Below are 20,458 nucleotides of genomic sequence, written 5' to 3' on the forward strand. Positions count from 1 at the left end.
TGCGAAGCTCTAAGAAGGATTTATTACCTTTTAGGCACGAGGTTTACTTGTCTAAGGAATAGTAAAATACCTCAAGAAGTTGAGAATATGCGACATATTTGCTATAGCTTAGCTATGGGCAACTTAATGTATGTTATGCTCTGCAATAGACTAGACATTTGTTATGCAGTGGGAGTAGTCAGTAGGTAGCAATCCAATCCATGGTTAGACCACTGAACTACGGTTAAGAACATCCTCAAGTATCTTAGGAGAACAAGAGACTACGAGCTGGTGTATAGAGTTAAGGATTTGATCCTTACGGGATACACCAACTCTGATTTCCAAACTGACAAGAATTCTAGGAAATCCACATTAAGATTAGCGTTTACCTTAACAGGGGAGCTATAGTATGGCAGAGCATCAAGTAAGGATGTATTGTAGATTCCACTATAGAGGCTGAATATGTAGCTACTTGTCAAGCAGCAAAGGAAGCAGTTTGGCTCAGAAAGTTCCTATGTGATTTGGAAGCGGTTCCAAATATGGACTTGCCCATCACTTTATATTGTGATAATAATGGGGCAGTAGCCAACTCTAAAGAACCTCGCAGTCACAAACGAGGAAAGCATATTGAGAGGAAATATCATCTGATATGGGAGATTGTGCAACAAGGAGATGTGATCATCACAAAGATCACCTCGGAGCATAACATTGTTGATCCATTTACGAAGGCTCTCTCAGTTAAAGTGTTCGAGGGTCATCTAGAGCATCTAGGTTTACGAGACATGTACATTGTATAATCTAGGGTAAGTCGAAGATGTGTAATAGGTATATGGATGCCATAATTTATTATATTTATTTACCATATTCCCACTTTTTGGATTATGATATTATGTACAACCCATTGACTAGAGTTTTAGTTCAAGTGGGAGTTTGTTGGGTTTTATGCCCTAAAACTTGTAGATAGTAAATGATATCAATTGACCGTCATCAACAAAGAGTTATCGATGTTAATTCAATAAATGTTATTGATTGTGTTGTATTCTATTTTGTCTTAATAACCCTAAATCCAATAAACCAACATCTAAGGTTGCCTTATGAGTCTTGAACTCCATGTGGAGACATATAGGGATCAATATTCAAGAAATAACCTAAAGGGTCTATAATACAGAGATAAAGTTGGGTATCTTGTCCTAGTGACACTATGGATATGACCCACTTTGTATTTGATACAAACGCAATGATCCAACGCGTTCTTGTATATGACACGCGAGTAGAGGTTTCCTATGCAATGAGTTTGCATAACATCGGATTGCAAAATAGTAACCACTAGATGTAATGTCGTTAACTAGTTTGGTTCCTATTTTAATTGGATGACCTAGGAAACATAGTCTTAATCCTAAGTATATTATAAAATCCTATTCACGAGGGATTGTCAAAAGTCCTTGTTTGAGTGAGAGCACCTTACCTTCGGTTGACTCTATAAGCTTACCATTTTAGGGACAAAACAAAGTGAGAAGCTAGGAACATAATAATACAAGATGAAATTCACTCCTTCCCGACTTCAAGGTAAGTAGATGAGTCTTCCCTTAAGTGATGTCTCCAGGACTTGAACAAAGGGTCTTACCCTCTCATTGACCGGAGAGGGTTTCTATTTATTAGTTGCACCATAAACAGGTTGTTCATTAGAGGAGCACTGGTATTTAAGAAATCAGAGGTAACCTAAGAGTAAAACGATAATTTGACCTAGTTGGTGTTATGGACACTTGTGAAGGACTAACTTGCTATTATTAGTCATATCTGTGGACACAGAAATATATCTGGAGTGAGAAGAGTGCAGTTGTGGGTCTTTAGTGGAGTGTACCCATAGTTAACGAATATTGATTAATTTGGTTAATGATTTTAGTCATTAGTCTCATATCGTTGGAGATTTGATTTGTAGGTCCACTAGATCCACCAGGTCCCCTTGTTAACTCACTAAAGGATATTAAAGAGGAACGATTTGAATTGTTCAAATCAATTTGAAGAAGTTGTATACTAATGTGATTAAAATGTAATTGATCATGGATGTGATCTATAGTTTAAATTAAGTTGGAGAGAAATATTTGATATTTAATTCAAGTGAGTTATATTTATAAATAAATAATTAATTAAATTAATAGAGAGGCGATGCATATAAACATACAATGTTTATTTATATTAATTAAATATATACGCTAAATTGGATTTAATGTATAGATAGTTATTTAGTTAATATGCTAATTAATTAAATAAACATTATTTAATTAATTAAGCACAAGGGTAATAGAGAAAAAATTGGAGAAGGGGTTAACCCTTCTCCATATAAATTCTACCTTATGGCCCTTTTAAGGCAAGAATTTCATTTTGGTGAGATTTACTCTAGCCACCAAAACACAAATCCTCACTACTCTCTCTGAAGAGAAATCCTCTCTACCTCTTCCTCTTCCAGTTAGTTGGATACCACCTATCCTTCTATTGGAATACTTGAGAATAACAAGGTTATTCTCGTAGTCGCGTTCAAGTTCGGTTTAGAAGAAGTTCGTGCCAAGATCGAGAGGATTTTTCATGGAGTTTAGGAATCTTCAAAGGTAAGAATGGTTCTCTCTTAGTTTCCCTTCTCTAAAGCGTGCTATTTCATATGTTTATCTTTCATATGTTCTGTTTTAGAACACTATTGTTATTTATTCAAAAATCAATTTTCGATATGTAAGGTGTTTACACGCTTATGCTCAGGATTCGATCCCTACAATAACTTGAACATAAACCACTTGTATGTCTACCACATACTGTTCAAATGACATCACATAACCTTAGATCTTATTTTATTAAATATATAATTTGTTGTTACAAACTATAAGATATATGAGATTTATGGCACCAAATCCAATAGAGTCCCAATGGGGTTTGTGTTTGATGTGGAGAGATGGGTATGTTTGGACATTATAATCATGATGACTTTGTTTGAATCATTGGTGGAGATTAAATGAAATTTTGGGGGACCATGAGAAACTGGGCGGTGGTCGAAGCTGAATGACTTATGAAAAATGTTTGCCAGGAACTTTCACATGGTCTCTTTGATCTTGATTACCACAAGGGACCAATTGAACAAACAATGTTATCGTCTTTTTGGTTTTGAGGAATGCTAGTATCTTCATAATCAGTGTAGGCTTATTAATTCACGGAGTGATTCATGGACGGATGATGAAAGTTCTATGCATTTGCAAGAAGCCTTGGTAGTTTTTTTTTTTAATAATAATAATATGTAGGGGCTACTTGCAATTTACCCAAAATGGCAAAATAAATTACAATAATTAGGTCGGTAACTCAAACATCTTTTGTTTGTAAAAATGTCAAAAACAAATCCTAGTCCACATAAAAAAGATGTTGAATGATGCAAATATTCTTATACACTCAATTGATATATTTGATATACTTATGCACCCATTTATACTCCTAATAAACTCCGCATATCTTATGGGATAGTATGAGGTTTCATTTCAAAATCAATTAATAATAAAAGAGTAACTCATCTATCTTATAAAAAGTATAAGATCTCTTCATTTTTCCAATGTGGGATTCTCAACACTTCTCTCTTTCACCAACCAAAGCTACTGCTCCAGCTCCCCCCACCACTTACCTCCATCAATCGTTGCAGCCTTACTGCACGTTTGTCACTAATTGTCGTTTCTCTATCTTTCTTTCTTTCTCTCTCTCCTAAGGGCAAATATGGAATAAAAAAATAATAAGAAATTCAAATTTAAAGTTTTTGACATATTTGCAAAATATTAAATATGGGTGACACACCTACAAAATAGCATATTAAAATTGCCACCAATTACAAATACCTAATATAAATATGTTTTCAAAATAAAAAACTTTTGGAGTCTATTTTTAAAAGTAAACGTTAAGCTAACAAGAACGTAGTTCAATTTATATAGTACTTGTACTATTGGCCTCGAGATTAGAAATTCAATTCTACACGTCACCCTTTAATTCCACAATACTTTGGGGGGAAAAAAGTAAACGTTAGCCATGAAAAGAATACCGACCAAGGGTTATTTTTACCAAAATTAGTTTTATATATATATATATTTTAAATAAAAACCAACACGTTGAAAATACAAATGAGCACGTGGACGAAGAACTGCGGCCGCCACTCTTAGTCTCAAAATTGAAAGTTTTGTTTTTTTTTTTTTAAATATATAATAAATCTAATATCTTTTTTGGACATCACATTGCGCTTTTAAGCTTCTCTTCATCGCCTCCTTTCTTCCTCCTCCTGTGGCTCTTCTCATTCCAAGCCCCACCTTGCAACACCCACTTCTCAATTCCTTCTATTTTCCCTCTTCTAACTCTTCAATTCACTCTTCAATTTCTTATTTCTGCAGCGAATGCATTTAATCATGGCTTCCCTCAGGTGGGTTTCTTGGATTTTCATCGCACATTTGTTTGTTTCAACATTTGTGCTCTCAGATTCTTCCTCCTACTCAAATAACCCCGAAGAAATTCCTAAAAAGTTCCTCCAATTTGCTAAGGAACCTGAGTTGTTTGATTGGATGGTGGGAATCCGTAGGAAAATCCACGAGAACCCAGAACTTGGTTATGAGGAATTCGAGACTAGTAAGGTGATTAGAACAGAATTAGATAAATTGGGCATTTCTTATAAATACCCAGTTGCCAGTACTGGAGTCATCGGCTTTGTTGGTTCTGGTCAGCCCCCTTTTGTGGCTATTCGAGCAGATATGGATGCACTTCCTATGCAGGTTTGAATCGATTGGTTGACTTATATAACTCTTTTCTGATGACTCATAGTTGATAATTCAGTGTAGAGTGAAATTTTCCTGCCAGATGTTTGATTATATGCCAAAACATCGATGATCGTACTCTTGTTCTCTCCGTGATCTTTTAATACTTTGATAATGAATTGAATAGCAATTTGCCCTGGACGTGTTTGAATTTTTTACGGAGTGAATTTCGGTTCTTACAGGAATTGGTGGAGTGGGAGCATAAGAGTAAGGTTCCTGGGAAGATGCACGCTTGTGGTCACGATGCTCATGTTGCAATGGTCTTGGGTGCTGCAAAGATCCTTCAAAAGCAAAGTGAGGAGTTGAAAGTAAGCAAGCATTTCGTGGATCATTTTCTGTACAAATGTGTTAGGTGCAAACAAAGTCCCTATGTTGGCTAGGGAGAGATCCATAGAATGTATTGAGCACGATTATCTATGTATGAGGCATTATGGGTGAAACCCAAAGCAAATTCAGGAAGGTTTATGCTCATGTGCTAGATTTTAGCCGGTGTTCTGTGATTGTTTTGGTTGGATGATAATTTGATTCTATGGAGATTTTATTGTGATACAGCCAATTTGACACCGTCTCATTTATGGATTGGAGATCATGAATTATAAATATGAATCTTTCATAGTTACCTTCCTTTGCATCACTTGTTTGTAAGAACCATGGTGGAAAATGTGAGTGAATAAAAGTGTTTCAGAATGTAATCTTATTTCTTAGATGTGCACACTATTGTAGGAAGATTTTGAAAATTATTTGATGGACGAAGTTTATTTAATATAGTGCTAATCACACTAGGTTTGCTAATTGGTTTCATCTGATCAAATTGGATGAACTTCTTGTTTTACTTTCTTTTCATGCTCTACTAAGCTTATTAATAACCATAATACTCTAGTTCATAGCTAATGTTGTTGGTTGTTTGCTTTGATTTTATTAACGCAACAGGGAACAGTTGTACTAGTTTTCCAACCAGCTGAAGAAGGAGGTGGAGGTGCTAAGAAAATAATAGAAGCTGGAGTGTTGGATAATGTCAACGCTATCTTTGGGTTGCATATTGTTCATAATATACCTCTCGGTGAAGTGGCTGGGCGATCAGGACCCATGTTAGCTGGAAGCGGCTTCTTTGAAGCAGTAATAAGTGGAAAAGGAGGTCATGCCGCCATTCCTCAGCATTCCATCGATCCAATTTTGGCTGCATCCAACGTTATTGTGAGCTTACAACATCTTGTTTCAAGGGAAGCTGATCCACTAGATTCACAGGTAAGCCATATATTTTCCTGTTCTGTTTTCATCAATAAGGAATTATGCAGTCAAGTTTTCAGATTGTTAGACATTTCATGAGAACCTTACTAACAACCTCAACAAAACCCATAGAAAGCCAAAACAACCAAATCTTGTAAGCATTCCCTTGACATGAAAACTGGGGTGGGTGGGTTGGGGGGGAGGTGAGAACCAAAGATATCAAGTATAGTTTCCACTTGTGTAGTTTCAGTACATAAAAGAGTAACAAGAATGTCTTTACGCTTGTCTGAAGAGTTAGGACAGGGAATGCATTGTCCTCTCCGTGTTCTCATTTTATTAAAATAGTAATGTATTCATTTGTTGGGCTGTTTGCTGCATTACCCTTGTGTTCAATCTTCTGCTTCTAAATGTATTTGCAAGGAAGGCTGCATTGACAGTCAATAATAGCTTGCTTTGATTTGCAAATAAGAAACCCTATTCACACAGTGAAACGTGCAGGTAGTAACAGTTGCTAAGTTCCAAGGAGGTGGTGCATTCAATGTAATTCCAGATTCAGTTATGATAGGTGGCACTTTCCGAGCTTTCTTGAAGGATAGTATGATTCAACTTAAGCAACGTATTAAAGAGGTATACAAATTTGAGTTGCAAAGTCAACAATTTCTTAGGGTTCTTCAGCTTGTTCTTTTCCTTAAAAAGTTATCAAGCATTCGACACTGATTTTTGAGAACAGAATGGTTCTTTAGGTTTACTGTTAACATAATGTTCTTCGAGTTAGATGAAAAGTAATATTTAAGTCACTATCACTGTTACCATCCTAATATGTTATTCTTTGACATGGTACTCTCATTTGCTTCTTTGATAGGTTATCACTGGACAAGCTATTGTGCATAGGTGCAATGCGACTGTCAATTTTTTGGAGAATGATAAACCTTTTTTCCCTCCAACTGTGAATGATAAAGAGTTGCATGAACACTTCCAAAATGTTGCAGGAGATATGCTTGGCATTGACAAGGTAAAGGACATGCAACCACTTATGGGATCTGAAGATTTTTCGTTTTACCAAGAGATGATCCCGGGGTACTTCTACTTTCTTGGAATGGAGAATCAAACATCGGGTCACCTCGATTCCGTGCATTCCCCTTACTTTCGCATCAACGAAGATGCACTCCCTTATGGTGCAGCTCTTCATGCATCATTAGCTACAAGGTATCTTCTTGGACTCCAGTTGAAAGTTACTTCGCCAGAAGAGAAACGTCACGATGAATTGTAAATTGCCTACTGACCCGCTTGATCATAAGTCTGGACCAGATAAAAGGGGTATAAAACATAATCAAAATCTTATTGAGCTGCCACTAATGTCAATCCCCTATCACAGCATCTGTATTCTGTTTTTTCCATTTAAGCTTCACCAGTTATCGCACCTACCCAAAATCAATCGGCCCAAATGTTCCAAGAAAGTGAAGCGTCTGCACATTTCCTTTTCTTTGATAGATTTCTTACATTTGTGGAATAACCATGACTCGTGGGCACAAGAAATATTGTATTACTCTAATTCTTGGAGCTTGATATTGTAATATGTAAATGAGATACTGTGAAGATTCGCATTTAAAAGAAGATTACTTGTGACTAACAAATTATGTTAATATATTGGTTATGAGTGATAGATCGATGTTGGTAACGAATAATAATGTATAATGATCCCCTCTTTTCATTTTTTTAAAGTAAAAGTTGAGAATAATAGCTTCCCACTTTCACATTTTCTTATATTGCCATGCCGTATTTGAACCTGATACCAAAATCAAATCGAATTCTTACCCAACCACTAGCAAATATATAATATTCCTTTGATGGTGGTGCATAATCAAACCTCTAAGTTTGCTTGCACTTCGTCTATTCTCACGAGATGTTGACGAGATGTTTACGAAAGAGTTCAATGATTTGTACATATATATATATGTATCTACACGATCAAAATCAGAGAGGAGTGGTAATAGGAGGTTTTTTTTTTTTTTTTTTTGGAAAAATGGACAATAGCATCTAATCTAATGGTATTACGTTTGATTAGTATAACTAAAAGAATATAAAAAGACACAGACTATAGTCTCCAAACTAAGATTTATGATAAATCCCATTAGGACCTATAAAAAGGAAACATTTCTGAAGGCTGGATTTTGTCAAAACCCCATAACCTTTTGAGCTACTTCTAACAAACGATCTAAAGCACTTGGAGCAAATTTTCTAGCAAAAAGAAAACAAAGAGAAGAAGGCTGATCATTGTAAAGGCATCTCTTGCTTTCAAAAAGTTTCTTAAAAAACTCTTCTGTGATATCATACTTCCCAAATGTAGCAGGATGCGCACCACCCCTGGACCAGTCCACAAAAGTAAGGCTTCTGTTCGCCAGAAGATTTGGCGATTCAATGCTCAGCATTGTTTGGAAGTAGTGTTCGTCGACATAACAAGCTGGTCTGCAAAACTCTTTAAACAAAGGGTAGTACGTTTGATCTTTAACTATTTTCACTGCAAGTTCACGATTGACTTCAAACCATTGATAACCCTTGCGCCAGTCAGTGAGGTTAATCTCAGGTGCCATATTCCTGTTGTAGCGTCCTCTTCCATAGGGTCCTTGCTCATCAAATGAATCTACAAAGCTGTATCGAGATCTTGCAATATACCGATAGACCGTGGAAAAGCTGTGGAGAGGGACACAAGCCTCGGACAGAAGAATGAACCACTCATTGGAGATATCAAGCAACGCATTAGCTAGCAGTCTCCTCTCGGCATCACACATATTCATCTCACCCCACTCTGCAACCTACTCGGAGAAAAAACCACGCAACGTGAATATTCTAACTCTCAATTAACAGAACAAAAATAGTAGGTGAGAAGTTTAATCTTCGGCAAGCAAACACGGACAAAATGGTTCTTATGATAAGTCGAAAAGAAAATTCCACTCGAAGGATTCACTAGGAGGCCACTCCTATATATAATAAGTTTAAATGAAAATGCATTCAATGCAATATTCTCCAACAGTGAAAGGATCAACAAAGAGTGAAATGAATCTTAAATTAACAAGTCGAGATATTTATGCCGACTTGAGACAATTTAGACCAAGACAAAGCTACGAAAACAATATGATCATCCTACAACTACAAGCTCAAAAAAAGTTTCTTCTTCCTCAAGAAAATTCTATGGTTTCTTTCTAACCAAACAGTCCAATGAAAATTACGTCACAACACCTTCAACAAAGGATGCCCTCCAAAAGAAAGAAAGAAAGAAAGGGGAAAAAAAAAAAAGAAAAAAAGAAATATTCTTGATGTTGTTAGGTAAAGCAATGGATCAATTAAAGCAAGCATGCAATACTGGAGAGGCCACAGGGCAAGTGATAAACAGGCCTAAAAGAATACTACAATATAATCATTTAGATGCAACTACACCATGAGCTCCATTACAAAACACCATCCAAATTCCAACAAACAATTAAAAAATATCCACATAAATATTCAGTCGTCAGTCATTTCTTGCTTTTTGATGAAATAAATCAGGAAAAAAAAAGGTCTAAAAGAGGAACACTAGAGGTTTTATTTAAGAAACAATTGCTAGTACCTGACTTGGGATCTGTCTTTTATAAAACACGGATGAGGGTGGGAAGTCAGCAATGTATGATGGGGCAGTATGAACATAAATGGAATAAAGCCCCTCATGATCCTTGAAGAACCGTTGCCAAAGAGGGGCCATAGGCAAAGGCCCTTTCGTCAAGAACATAAAGGCAATCTTGCGAACTCTCTTGAAGGGATACTCTTTAACTTGAGGAACAAAGGAGGCCCGCCATAGTAGCTCTTGATCACTCATGCTGTGAAGAAGATTTGAAGGAGGCTTGATCCAACTATCTATGCCATTGCCACTTGGCTCTTCCAAGCGAGGTTGAACAGTACTGACGGGAGATACTACAGGGGCAGTACTTCGAACTCCAAAATATCTAATGGTATTCATACTAATAATTGAAACCCCAAGACCCAATACTATAAACATCAAGAAGAATTGAAGAAACCTCATTGTAGGATATCTCGTTTGATTAATTCTAACTACAGTGCCGAAATCCTTGCCGTCCTCCATAACCATTAATCTTGAATGCATGATGTCAGCATCAAACTCTTATACCTAAAATGCCTACCAAAGTTAAATCACAAGAAACCATTTCCAAATTTTCACCACTGCCCAAAATCAAATGGATGATTGTCTGGAAATATAAATTTCTCATCAGCACATCACATATGTCATAGCAATAAGACAAAAGCGGAGTGCAGAGGAAATTATTACCTCTTTCGTCGGCTGTACAATGCCATTGAGGATCATCCGTTGTAATAATCGGTAGCCCCACCGAATTGTTGGGTTGCGATAACAAAATTTACGAAGTAGGAGTTTCGAAATCAGATTCCTATGGTTGAAATTTAGGGGTTTGAGAAGAAGAACGGAGAGTACAAGAAGGAAATTTGGTGAGAAAACCTAGAAGACCGGTCAGTCAATATTCATCTCCGGTGGACTGCAGGTTTGTGGACTGTTGTTTCAAATTTAATATAATTTGAGGGCATGCATTTAATTGCCTTAATTTTGTAATTTTATAATCATAGTTAATTGTATATTGTGTAACGTAAAATGTTTTTAAAATTAGTAAAAACAAAAAACCAATACCTTGCCATATCTGCCTAGGGATTTTCTATTTTTTAGATTAAAATGTGGGCGAGATTCGAATATTTAACCCATAGATTTATATAATATTTTAACTAGTTAAAGTATGGTATATTAGGAAATTTTGCTATATTATTTCGATTTGTTATTTGTCATATCAATAGAGCATTTTAATAACGGTGAAAAAGATGTTAAAAGTAACATTTTTGTTATTATTTGCCCAAATTTTTTGGAGAAACGTGAATCAGGTTTGGAATCTTAAACTTAAGTCTGGAGATTAGGCTGAGAGGTTTAGAGATTAAGCTAAGAGGTTTAGGTAGTTTGATTTAAAAAAACTGTGTTTAGAGTCTAGATTTTAAAAGTCTGTTTTAAGAAGCTTGTGTTTGGAATATAGGGTTAAGTAGTCTAGGAATAAAGTACAAATTTATAAATATTTAGTTTGTAAAATATTTTATTGTATTTAATCACCGATTAGATTTTAGATTAGTTTAGATTTGTGATCTTAATTATTTTAATATAGTTTAAAAAAAATTAGAAGAATACTTTTTAAAAAAAAAATTGAAATGGAGATTTTGACTAAAATTATAATTTTATTTAATCTATTATTGTAATAATTTGATATTTTAATCTTACTAGATTTTGAAATAAAATTTCATAGACTTTTGTTACTTAAACTAATTTCAAAATTATCATTTTTTTCATCATAATACACTGACTTAAAATTAAAATAAACTAGTATTTTAATATTAAATTCAATGACTAAAAACTATATTTTTTTTCTTATCAAATTATTGAGGAATAAAAAATCATAAAATTTGAGTTGTAGTTTTTATTTGGTCACTAAGTTGTTTTAAACATTTTAAATCTTTATGTTTAGAAAATAATTCTAAGTCTTCGAGCTAATTAAATTGTCCAACAAAAAAATTAAAATGTTATTAAATTAAATTAGAGCTTTCAAGCATATATATCGTTCTACACATATAACTTAAATAAATATAATTATACAATTGTAGTCTATTGGCATGTTTAGAATGACTTAGAAAAAAAATATCTTTCAAAAATTCATTTTTAATTAAACACTTTTGATAAAAACTCATTAAAAAAAAATACATGTGTTGCAATTCTTTCTTAAAAGTATTTTTATATATAAATTTGTCTAATTTGTTGTATACTAAGAGTATTTTTATTAATGTTTTTCAAGGGTGGTTGGTGGCAGTCGGAGGGTGATCAACGGAGTTGGTGGTTGAAATTTTGCGGGAAGGGGGTTGCTAAAGGTTGGTCAATGGTGGTCGAAGTTAGCCAGTGGCGATTGCTGAGGTGGCAACTAGAGTTGGCCGATGACAGTCGCAGGAGGGGTCGACAGAAGTGGTGTTGAAGTTGGCCGGCGGCAATGGTCGGAGTTGGCTCGCAACGGTTGCCGGAGGGTGGCAACCAAAATTGGACGACGGCGATCGTTGAAGGGAGGCGGCTGGAGTTGGCTGCAGTAGTCATAGAAAGTGGTTGGCTGAAGTACTTCCTAAAATTAAATGAAAAAAATTGGTAACCTATGGATTTGAATAGTAAACACTATTCAAACTCATGGAAAAATGATATAAGAAGCCAGACTTCCTAAATCCATGCCCGAAACAAGGGTTGGGCTTAGGATGCCTAACTCATCCAATCTCAACCCTTGAAACAAACATCCCTTAAAGTTTATGTAAATTTATGCAATGAGTGAATGTTTTTGAAGTCTTCAAAAGCTTAGGAAGTCATAGTTGAAAATTCTTTCTAATTTCTCTTTGAAGTCTTAAATTCTTTTAACTCACACAATATCAAAAAGAAAAAAAATAATTGACAAACATTGATAAACTTCTATTAGCATCTATTAGTGATAGAAACTGTTAAAAATCTATATTGATAAAGGTTGATAGAAGTCAAATAAGTGTTATCAGTGATAGAAATTGATAGAAATCTAAAATGATTAAATTATGTTATTTTGTGTAAATAGTTTCTCTTATTTTTCTATTTTTGAAAATCCTTTTCTCATAATAATAACAATAGTTTTTTATTAAAAAATATGATGGGAATATGTTTCGAAAATTTAAAACAAGAAGCCTAATAGATACCTTTTTTAGTGGAAAAGTTAACAATTCTAATATTTATTTAAAGTACAATGATGGAATTTTTGTACTTTGAAATTATAGGAACTAAAATAAAACAAGTTTGAAAGTATTCTTTATTTTATTTTATTTTTTGTAAAGGTAATGTATTACTAAAAAAGAGAGTGACCTCACAGCCTAAAGTCAAAAGTACAAAAAGAATACAACAAAACAAGACGACGCAAGACGCAACCAAGGAACAAAATACATAAAAAGAACATACCCACGTACAACTCAAGGAAAAAGGTATTAACTTCAGGGTTTCACTCAAACCAAGTATTTTGATGATAACAAACTCAAGTTATAGTACGCTAATAATTTTTTAGTGTTTAATAATATTCATTTAGTAGAACTCAAAAAGACGATTCCAATACATCTTAAATTGTTTGATGGGAGCTCAAACGAAAAAGATATTAGTAAAAGAATATTGGAAACAAATTTCAATGTGGTCGATGACATGATGGTGACTTGGCAAACTTAGGTCAAAACGGTAGGACAAGATATGGTGGGTTGTTGAGGAGAAAATAAAAGAAAAAAAATGAAAAGAAAAAAGAAAGGAAAATGAGATTACAACACGTGGCATCCCAAATCTTTTTTTTTTTTTTTTAAGAAAATGAAGAATGAAGGAGTGGGAAATCGTGAAACCCTCCATATTCTATCTCAAAATTCTTTCTAAAGTTAATCTATTTTATTTTCTATCCCCATTTGATCTCAACCATCCATCCTTTTACCCCAGATCCAATGATTGACGTTAAACCCTTTTATTCTTTTATTACTAATCATTCATCCATTCTTGTAGCCACATTCTTGAGAAAATAAGAAAAGAATTACACGAACTTTATTCCTCAATTAATCCATCTTTCAAATGTCCAAAGACTCAAAATTCTCTCATTGTTTTCAATTTTTACAAGTGTAATAGTTGAGAGAAAAATCGTTGGAGTGTTGTGGAGCAAAACTTGTGAATCTTACCCACTTGGATGACTTTTTTATTTGAATTGTTTTATTGGGATTTCGTATTAAGATGTAGGTGCACCTTGAGATATGAGAAAAAGTAATTGGTTAAATCCTAAACCAATGAAAAGGATCCGTGTTTCTCTTTAGCCTAGGTAAAAAAAAGAGTCGTGTAGGTTTTGTTTTCACCTGCAATAGAACAAAATGACTAAGGAATCTTGGAAAGTGGACGTAGGCACATTGTCAAACCACTATAAACTCGATGTTTGCTTTTTCCTAAACTCTTTAGCACTTAGTTTATTTTCTAATTTTTAGATTGTATGTTAGGATTATTTTGTTGATGTGCATGATTGTGATATATGTTATTAACTTGAATTGATTGTTTAATTCTATTTAGTTTTCTTAAATTAAATGTCAAGTTTAGTTGTCACGTTTAGAATTTTAAAATTAAAATTTGTAGACAACTATATTCACCTCTCTAGTGTTGTCATTAGATCCTATAAAAGGTTCCAAAGATAAAAGCACCATGGTTCCCCACGAGAGAAGTCCCTAGCTACTTAGAACAATGTATAAAAATTTCAGACCAAATATCCAGAATAATCACTTGATGAGGACGCAAAATGGATACGTCTATTATGCTCATGCCAAACATAGTAAAGAACAACATACCAAACAACTTTCCAAACCTTATGCTTTAGCCGACTTCTATTGCTAAAATTGCAAATCCAAATGAGCTTCGTATTCCAATACGATATCCTATGGGAAAACCTTCCCCATATGTCCCCCCAGATAGCCTTACTAAAAAGATAATAAAAAAATAGATGATTCCTAGACTAAACTCTACTAGTACATAAAACACAATCATTAAGGATATCAGAACATCACTGTCTAACAAAATCAAGGTCTACCACCGGTTCCGAATAGTAAGCCAGAAAATGAAAGCATGTCTAGGTATATTGATCTCCCGAACCAAAAGAGGCTAGTCCAAGGCACCATAGAATACCTAAGACATAAGGACTCCTAAGCACTAGTGACCAAAAACACACCAGAATGAAAAGAGAGCCAGGTTACACTATACTCTTATCCAACCTCAGCACTAATCAATTGAACTTGAACGGAAAGATCAACCTCATCCCTAAAGGTAGAAGGTTAGTTCCAAGTCCCATCAGGACACAAAAATTTACCCAACTTAGCTTGAAGGAAGCTATCTGCATTCAAGATAGTCGCACTACAAAACTATCGAAAGGTTAACCCAACTAATACTTTAACTATATATATATCACATTTAAAATGTGTCAAATTATAAATAACATAATTATGTACAACCATTCTCCTTGGAAAAAAAAATTAGAATGGTTTTCCTTACTCACCTGTGGAGCTATCAATATTATATTAGTACTTATAGAAGTTTTATTGTTTTATACCAATTTAGGTTTATAGATGGTTAATGCATTAGTAATTTTTCTTTTCTTGTTTAATGGGAGGTTAGTTACTTTTTCTTTTTAGTGGGAGGTTAGCATTCTCATCTATTGTTGCTTTCTAGATAAGATTGCTAATTTAAATAAAGGGAAAAATACAATTTGTGTCCTGAATTTTGGGTGTTGTATCAAATCAAACCCAAAAATATTAAAATTCAGTTAAGCCCATAAATAGGTTGAATTTGATTCGAATGTCAAATCAAACCCAAATCCAATTAATTGGGCCCAAAGGGCAGGCCCACGGACCAATCAAACCCAATTTGGACCCAAGTCATGTAAGGCCCATAAGAAACCTCTATAAATAGAGGTTCTACCTCGTGAGGAATTGAAGGAAAAATCTCTCTGAAGATTTGAAATCTGAAGCTCTAAGGATCTGAAAAACATAACTCCTCCAAAGCTTCGAAGACAGAAGACACTAAAACTCTGAAGATCATAAGACATATCAAAGCTCTGAAGATCAGAAGACATATCAAAGCTCTGAAGATCAGAAGACATATCAAAACTCTGAAGATCAAAAGACATATCAAAGTTCTGAAGATCAGAAGACACTAAAACTCTGAATATCAAAAGACATATCAACAAGCATTTTGACCACGCTTGAAGACTAAAGTCCTTTGGAAATACAAGCATTCTTCCAAGACTTTAACTCTAAGATCATCACACGTTTCGCTTCCTCAAATCAAGCGTACGCATTCGATTGACAGAGAATCAGAGGATCAAGTACTAGAGATCGAACCACATCGCATCAAATCAACATCAACGTAACACCAACTTAAGTTCAACTCCACGAAACAAGTTTCTCCCAAAGCCTCGTGTGAACACTGATAACACTGATAGATCAACAAGCCCAAAGGTCGATCATCCAAGAAGATCAACAAGCCCAAAGGCCGATCATCCAAGATCAACAAGCCCAAAGGCCGATCAATCAAAAGATCATCAATCTCAAAAGCCAATAAGATCAACAAGCCAAAGGCCGTTCATCCAAGAATCATCAGGCCCAAAGGTCGTTCATCCAAGAAGATCAACAAGCCCAAAGGCCGATCATCCAAGAAGATCAACCAGGTTAAAGACTATAGTTTATTTTGAAAGCATCAAAATATAATGTATTAGAGATTGTACTCACTTTCCACAAGATTAATACAAATATAAATACAAAGTTCAATTTCCATGAAATAAATTTCTCTTGAAATCTTATGCGAACAGTGTTGATTTAAATCCCAAACTAATTATTATATCAATTTAAACCCTGAATTATTATAAGTGTATCAATTTAAACCCTAAACTTTCATGATTGTATCAAATTAAACTCTTCATGATATTTTGTTTGGATACACTTATAAAAGTTCAGGGTTTAAATTGATATATTTATGAAAGTTTAGGTTTTAAATTGATACACTAATGAAAGTTCGAGATCTAAATTGATATAATTATTAATTTGGGATTTAAATTGATACAACTCCAAAAGTTCAGGGTTTAAATTAATATAACTGTCAAAGTTTATGATTTAGATTGATACAATTCTTATTTTAATATTTAAATTGATACAATCCCCAAAAATTAGGGTATAAATTGATATTTACCCTTAAATTAGAGTGCGTAGATAAGATAGATACCATTGAAAGAATATCCACCCCTACTTATTAAACTAATTTTTAAAACTTTTATATGTAATTTAATAACATAAAAATTGGTACGTAAGTATAAAACAGTTAATTTTGAAATTTAATTGAACGAATATGTTTTACATTCCTATAACTTAGGTCCCATTTGGTAACCATTTCATTTTTTGTTTTTTATTTTTAAAAATTAAGCTTATACATACTATTTTCACATTCAAATTTCTTCATTTGTTGTCTATCTTTTACCAATGATTTAGAAAACTAAGTCAAAAATTGAAAACTAAAAAAAGTAGCTTTTAAAATTTTGTTTTTGTTTTTGAAATTTGGCTAAGAAATCAACAATTGTACTTAGGAAAAATGAAAATTATTATAAGAAATGAGAAGAAAATAAGTTTAATTTCCAAAAAGAAAAAAAAAAAGAAATGATTACCAAATGGGACCTTAATTAAGTATTATTTTTTTACGAAAAATATTCCAATTACCCTTCTATAGGGCAATAGTTGTCTCATAATTATTAAACTAAAAAGTAGTGTACTGATAAAAAAAATATTTATGGCAAATATCAATTTGTACCCTTAGACTTTGGGGGTTGTATCCATGTAAACCCTATACTAATAATTGTATCAATTTATATTCTAAATTTTTATAAATATATCAATTTATACCCTCCTCTAGATTTTGCTCGACTATTATTGTGTGAAACTTATAATTTGAGTAAACTACTTTTGAAAATCATCCATGAATTAATTATCAAAGGCACATAGACTTCTTCAAATATCGATTTTACAAAATAAATGATTAGAGTAAATGAATGGAATTTTCAAAAGAAAATTTTGTCTAAGAGCCTTAAATTGATTCATTCGTGAAAGTTTAAAATTTAATTGATACAATTACAAGTTTCACATGAGATTTTTCCTAACGGAACGTAATGGAGGGTGTAGATTGATATACTTACAAAAATTCAAAATCTAAATCGATACAACTATTAATTCAAAGTTTAGATTAATACCACTCTTAGAATTTAAGGGTGTAAATTGATATTTTCTAAAAAAAATAATAGGAAGGAAATATGTAGGAAATCAAAATGGTTATTTGAAATAATTGTTGAGAGTTCGTTTTATATTTAGTTTTGAATTTCTTATAATTTGTTATGCGTCTTTGTTTTTTTAGTTATTTTTAATAATACATTTTTTAAGAAAAATTTTGATTAAACGCATGGTGGAATAGCTGTTTTATTTGAATTTGATGTCATCTTATTAAAGAACAAGAACAAATTTGTTTTGGAACTTTTTTCAAAACATTCCTTATAAGTGAGCTATAAAATACCAAAAATGCAAATCATTTGCAGCACTTTTGTCCTCCCACCATTTCATACACTATTATAATACTAGTGAGATTTGCCAGCTCATTTCCTATATATTATTTGTTCTAACATTAAAATAAGAATTAAAATATTCGTCCATGTATCTATAAGTCACCACGTCTGAGGATCGACATTGATGTTAAAAATTAATCGATATCTTTTATAATTCCTTAAAATATTAAAGAAATATTCTATAAATTCTATAACTTAATTTGAAAATAAAATCATTATTGTTATTGTTATTGTTTTAAATAATTTTTATCAATTGTTTTATTCACAAAAATTGATATTTTAGTTAAAGTGAGCTTAACTTAATAATAGTTGACATGACTTTCCTCTTTTGAGGTTAAAGATTTGATTCTCATCCTCAAGGTGATTGTACTAAAAAAATTGATATTTTAACAATATATTCATGCATATATCCATAAAATTAAAATACCGATATCAATATTGATATCAATATGTCAATCTTTGTGTTAAATAAATCATTTTAGAAAAACACATTTAGAGAACATGGATCACTACAAGAAAATACTACTTTTTCAACGCTTGAATTCATTGGAAAATGATGAAAAACGCATCGAGAGAACAACTCCAAACAAAGTAAACTCCTCGAGAGATTGGTCAGGGAATACCTGTCAGGAGAACATCTCCCGATGGCTAAAAAAACCATCGGGAGTTCTGGTAAACTCTCGACGATTAGTATACGCCATTGGGAGTTCATAACTCCTGATGACGTATCAACAACCATCGGGAGTTTATCTATCTCCCAACGATATTCACAGTCATTGGGAGTTGATTTCAAAGACTCAATTGTTGAAATGATACTCCCCACGACAGACCATCTGTCAGTAGATAGAAGAACTCCCGACGACTGACCATTTGTCAATAGATAGGAAACTCCTAACGCCATCATCGGGAGATAGTTCACTGTCCTATTTTCCTTTTTTTTTTTCCCCCTAAAGTATAATCTTAGTAACCTAAAATTCATAATATTAATCAAATCAAACATTTTCATATAAAGAACGAAACAAATAAACAAAGTTGATGTACATAGTATCCTTTATTACAGAAAAGAGAGAAGAGTTTGCAAGATGGTCTACAAAACAAATATGCCTTGAGAAATATATAGAAGAAAATGTGATGACATCTCCAACAACTTCAAATGCTATCTCCAAAACAGCAATTTATCTACAATGATATTAATTAAAGCACATTATCATAACATCTAAATTTCATAAACTTCAATCAAACACAACATTCAAATTTCATAAATTTCAACCAAACACATAAAAACTCCACTTAGAGCTCCAAAACAAGTCTAACCAAGCTCAACCCACCCTGCACAACATTCAAACTTCATAAACTTCAATCAAACACAAAAAACTCCTTAGAGCTCCAAAATTATTTTAACTAAGCTCAACTCATCCCTCATAACATTCAAACTTCATAAACTTCAATCAAATACACAAAAACTCCATTTAGATCTCCAAAACAGATAAAACTAAGCTTGGCTACCAAAATATTCAAACCAATCTCAACCCATCCCGCACAACATTCAAGCTTGGCTACCATAACTACAGAATAACCAACAGTTCATTATCATAAAGCTAATAGTAGGACATAACTACTTTGTTACCATAACTGTAGGATAGCAATATCTTAGGTAATTAGAACTTTGAAGTAATCATACATAATTTGATGGTCCTTCTCTTTGTGATCGTACCATTTTTTCAATTATTTTTTTTTCATTTCTTCCATTTGTCTTAAAATTCTCACAAGTGGCTATAAATGAATGGCTATTTAGATTCCAAATGACTAAATGAAATACTAATTAAATTAAAATTAGTAACTAAATTTCAATACAAAAAAATAAAATAATTAGACAAAAACTTCACAAGAAACAAAATAAATAGACTAAATTTCAAAACAAGAAATAAGAGAACTATAGGTATGAATGGTAAAAAAAATACAATGAAACAAATTCTAAACAAGAAACAAGATAATGTTCTAAACAATAAACGAATGGACAAGAGGATCGGAGAGTTATCGGAGATTATGACGCAACGACTTTGATACCAGACAATCGGAGATGACGATGATTGGAGCAAAGAGGAACAAAGGTTTAGGGCGACAGAGACAAAAGAGAGGAGAGAGTGGGGACCATAAAGAGACAAAGACAACAAGAGATCT

The 20,458-nt window shown here is 33.2% G+C and overlaps 2 protein-coding genes across 4 annotated transcripts; one reads left to right on the forward strand and one right to left on the reverse strand.

Moving 5' to 3' along the window:
* Nucleotides 1–4,230: 4,230 nt before the first annotated feature.
* On the forward strand, nucleotides 4,231–7,692 carry LOC120067662 (IAA-amino acid hydrolase ILR1-like 4). Its single transcript, XM_039019202.1, has 5 exons — nucleotides 4,231–4,760; nucleotides 4,985–5,110; nucleotides 5,733–6,047; nucleotides 6,528–6,656; nucleotides 6,892–7,692. The coding sequence occupies exons 1-5, from the start codon at nucleotides 4,389–4,391 to the stop codon at nucleotides 7,297–7,299; spliced, it is 1,350 nt and encodes a 449-aa protein (XP_038875130.1). The 5' UTR covers nucleotides 4,231–4,388; the 3' UTR covers nucleotides 7,300–7,692.
* A 375-nt stretch (nucleotides 7,693–8,067) lies between these two features.
* On the reverse strand, nucleotides 8,068–10,619 carry LOC120075371 (glycosyltransferase BC10-like). 3 transcript variants are annotated; one of them, XM_039028894.1, is made up of 3 exons: nucleotides 10,348–10,619; nucleotides 9,634–10,188; nucleotides 8,068–8,842 (listed from the first exon to the last, which is right to left on the reverse strand). In XM_039028894.1, exons 2-3 carry the CDS (start codon nucleotides 10,162–10,164, stop codon nucleotides 8,204–8,206), a joined length of 1,170 nt encoding a protein of 389 aa, XP_038884822.1. In that variant the 5' UTR covers nucleotides 10,165–10,188; nucleotides 10,348–10,619; the 3' UTR covers nucleotides 8,068–8,203. The 3 variants fall into 3 exon arrangements, with proteins under 3 accessions (XP_038884822.1, XP_038884748.1, XP_038884671.1); XM_039028820.1 differs by having other exon boundaries at nucleotides 9,634–10,197; XM_039028743.1 differs by having other exon boundaries at nucleotides 9,634–10,267; nucleotides 10,348–10,618.
* Nucleotides 10,620–20,458: the final 9,839 nt, after the last annotated feature.

This window comes from Benincasa hispida, chromosome 1 (assembly GCF_009727055.1).
Source record: "Benincasa hispida cultivar B227 chromosome 1, ASM972705v1, whole genome shotgun sequence".
Taxonomy (NCBI): domain Eukaryota; kingdom Viridiplantae; phylum Streptophyta; class Magnoliopsida; order Cucurbitales; family Cucurbitaceae; genus Benincasa; species Benincasa hispida.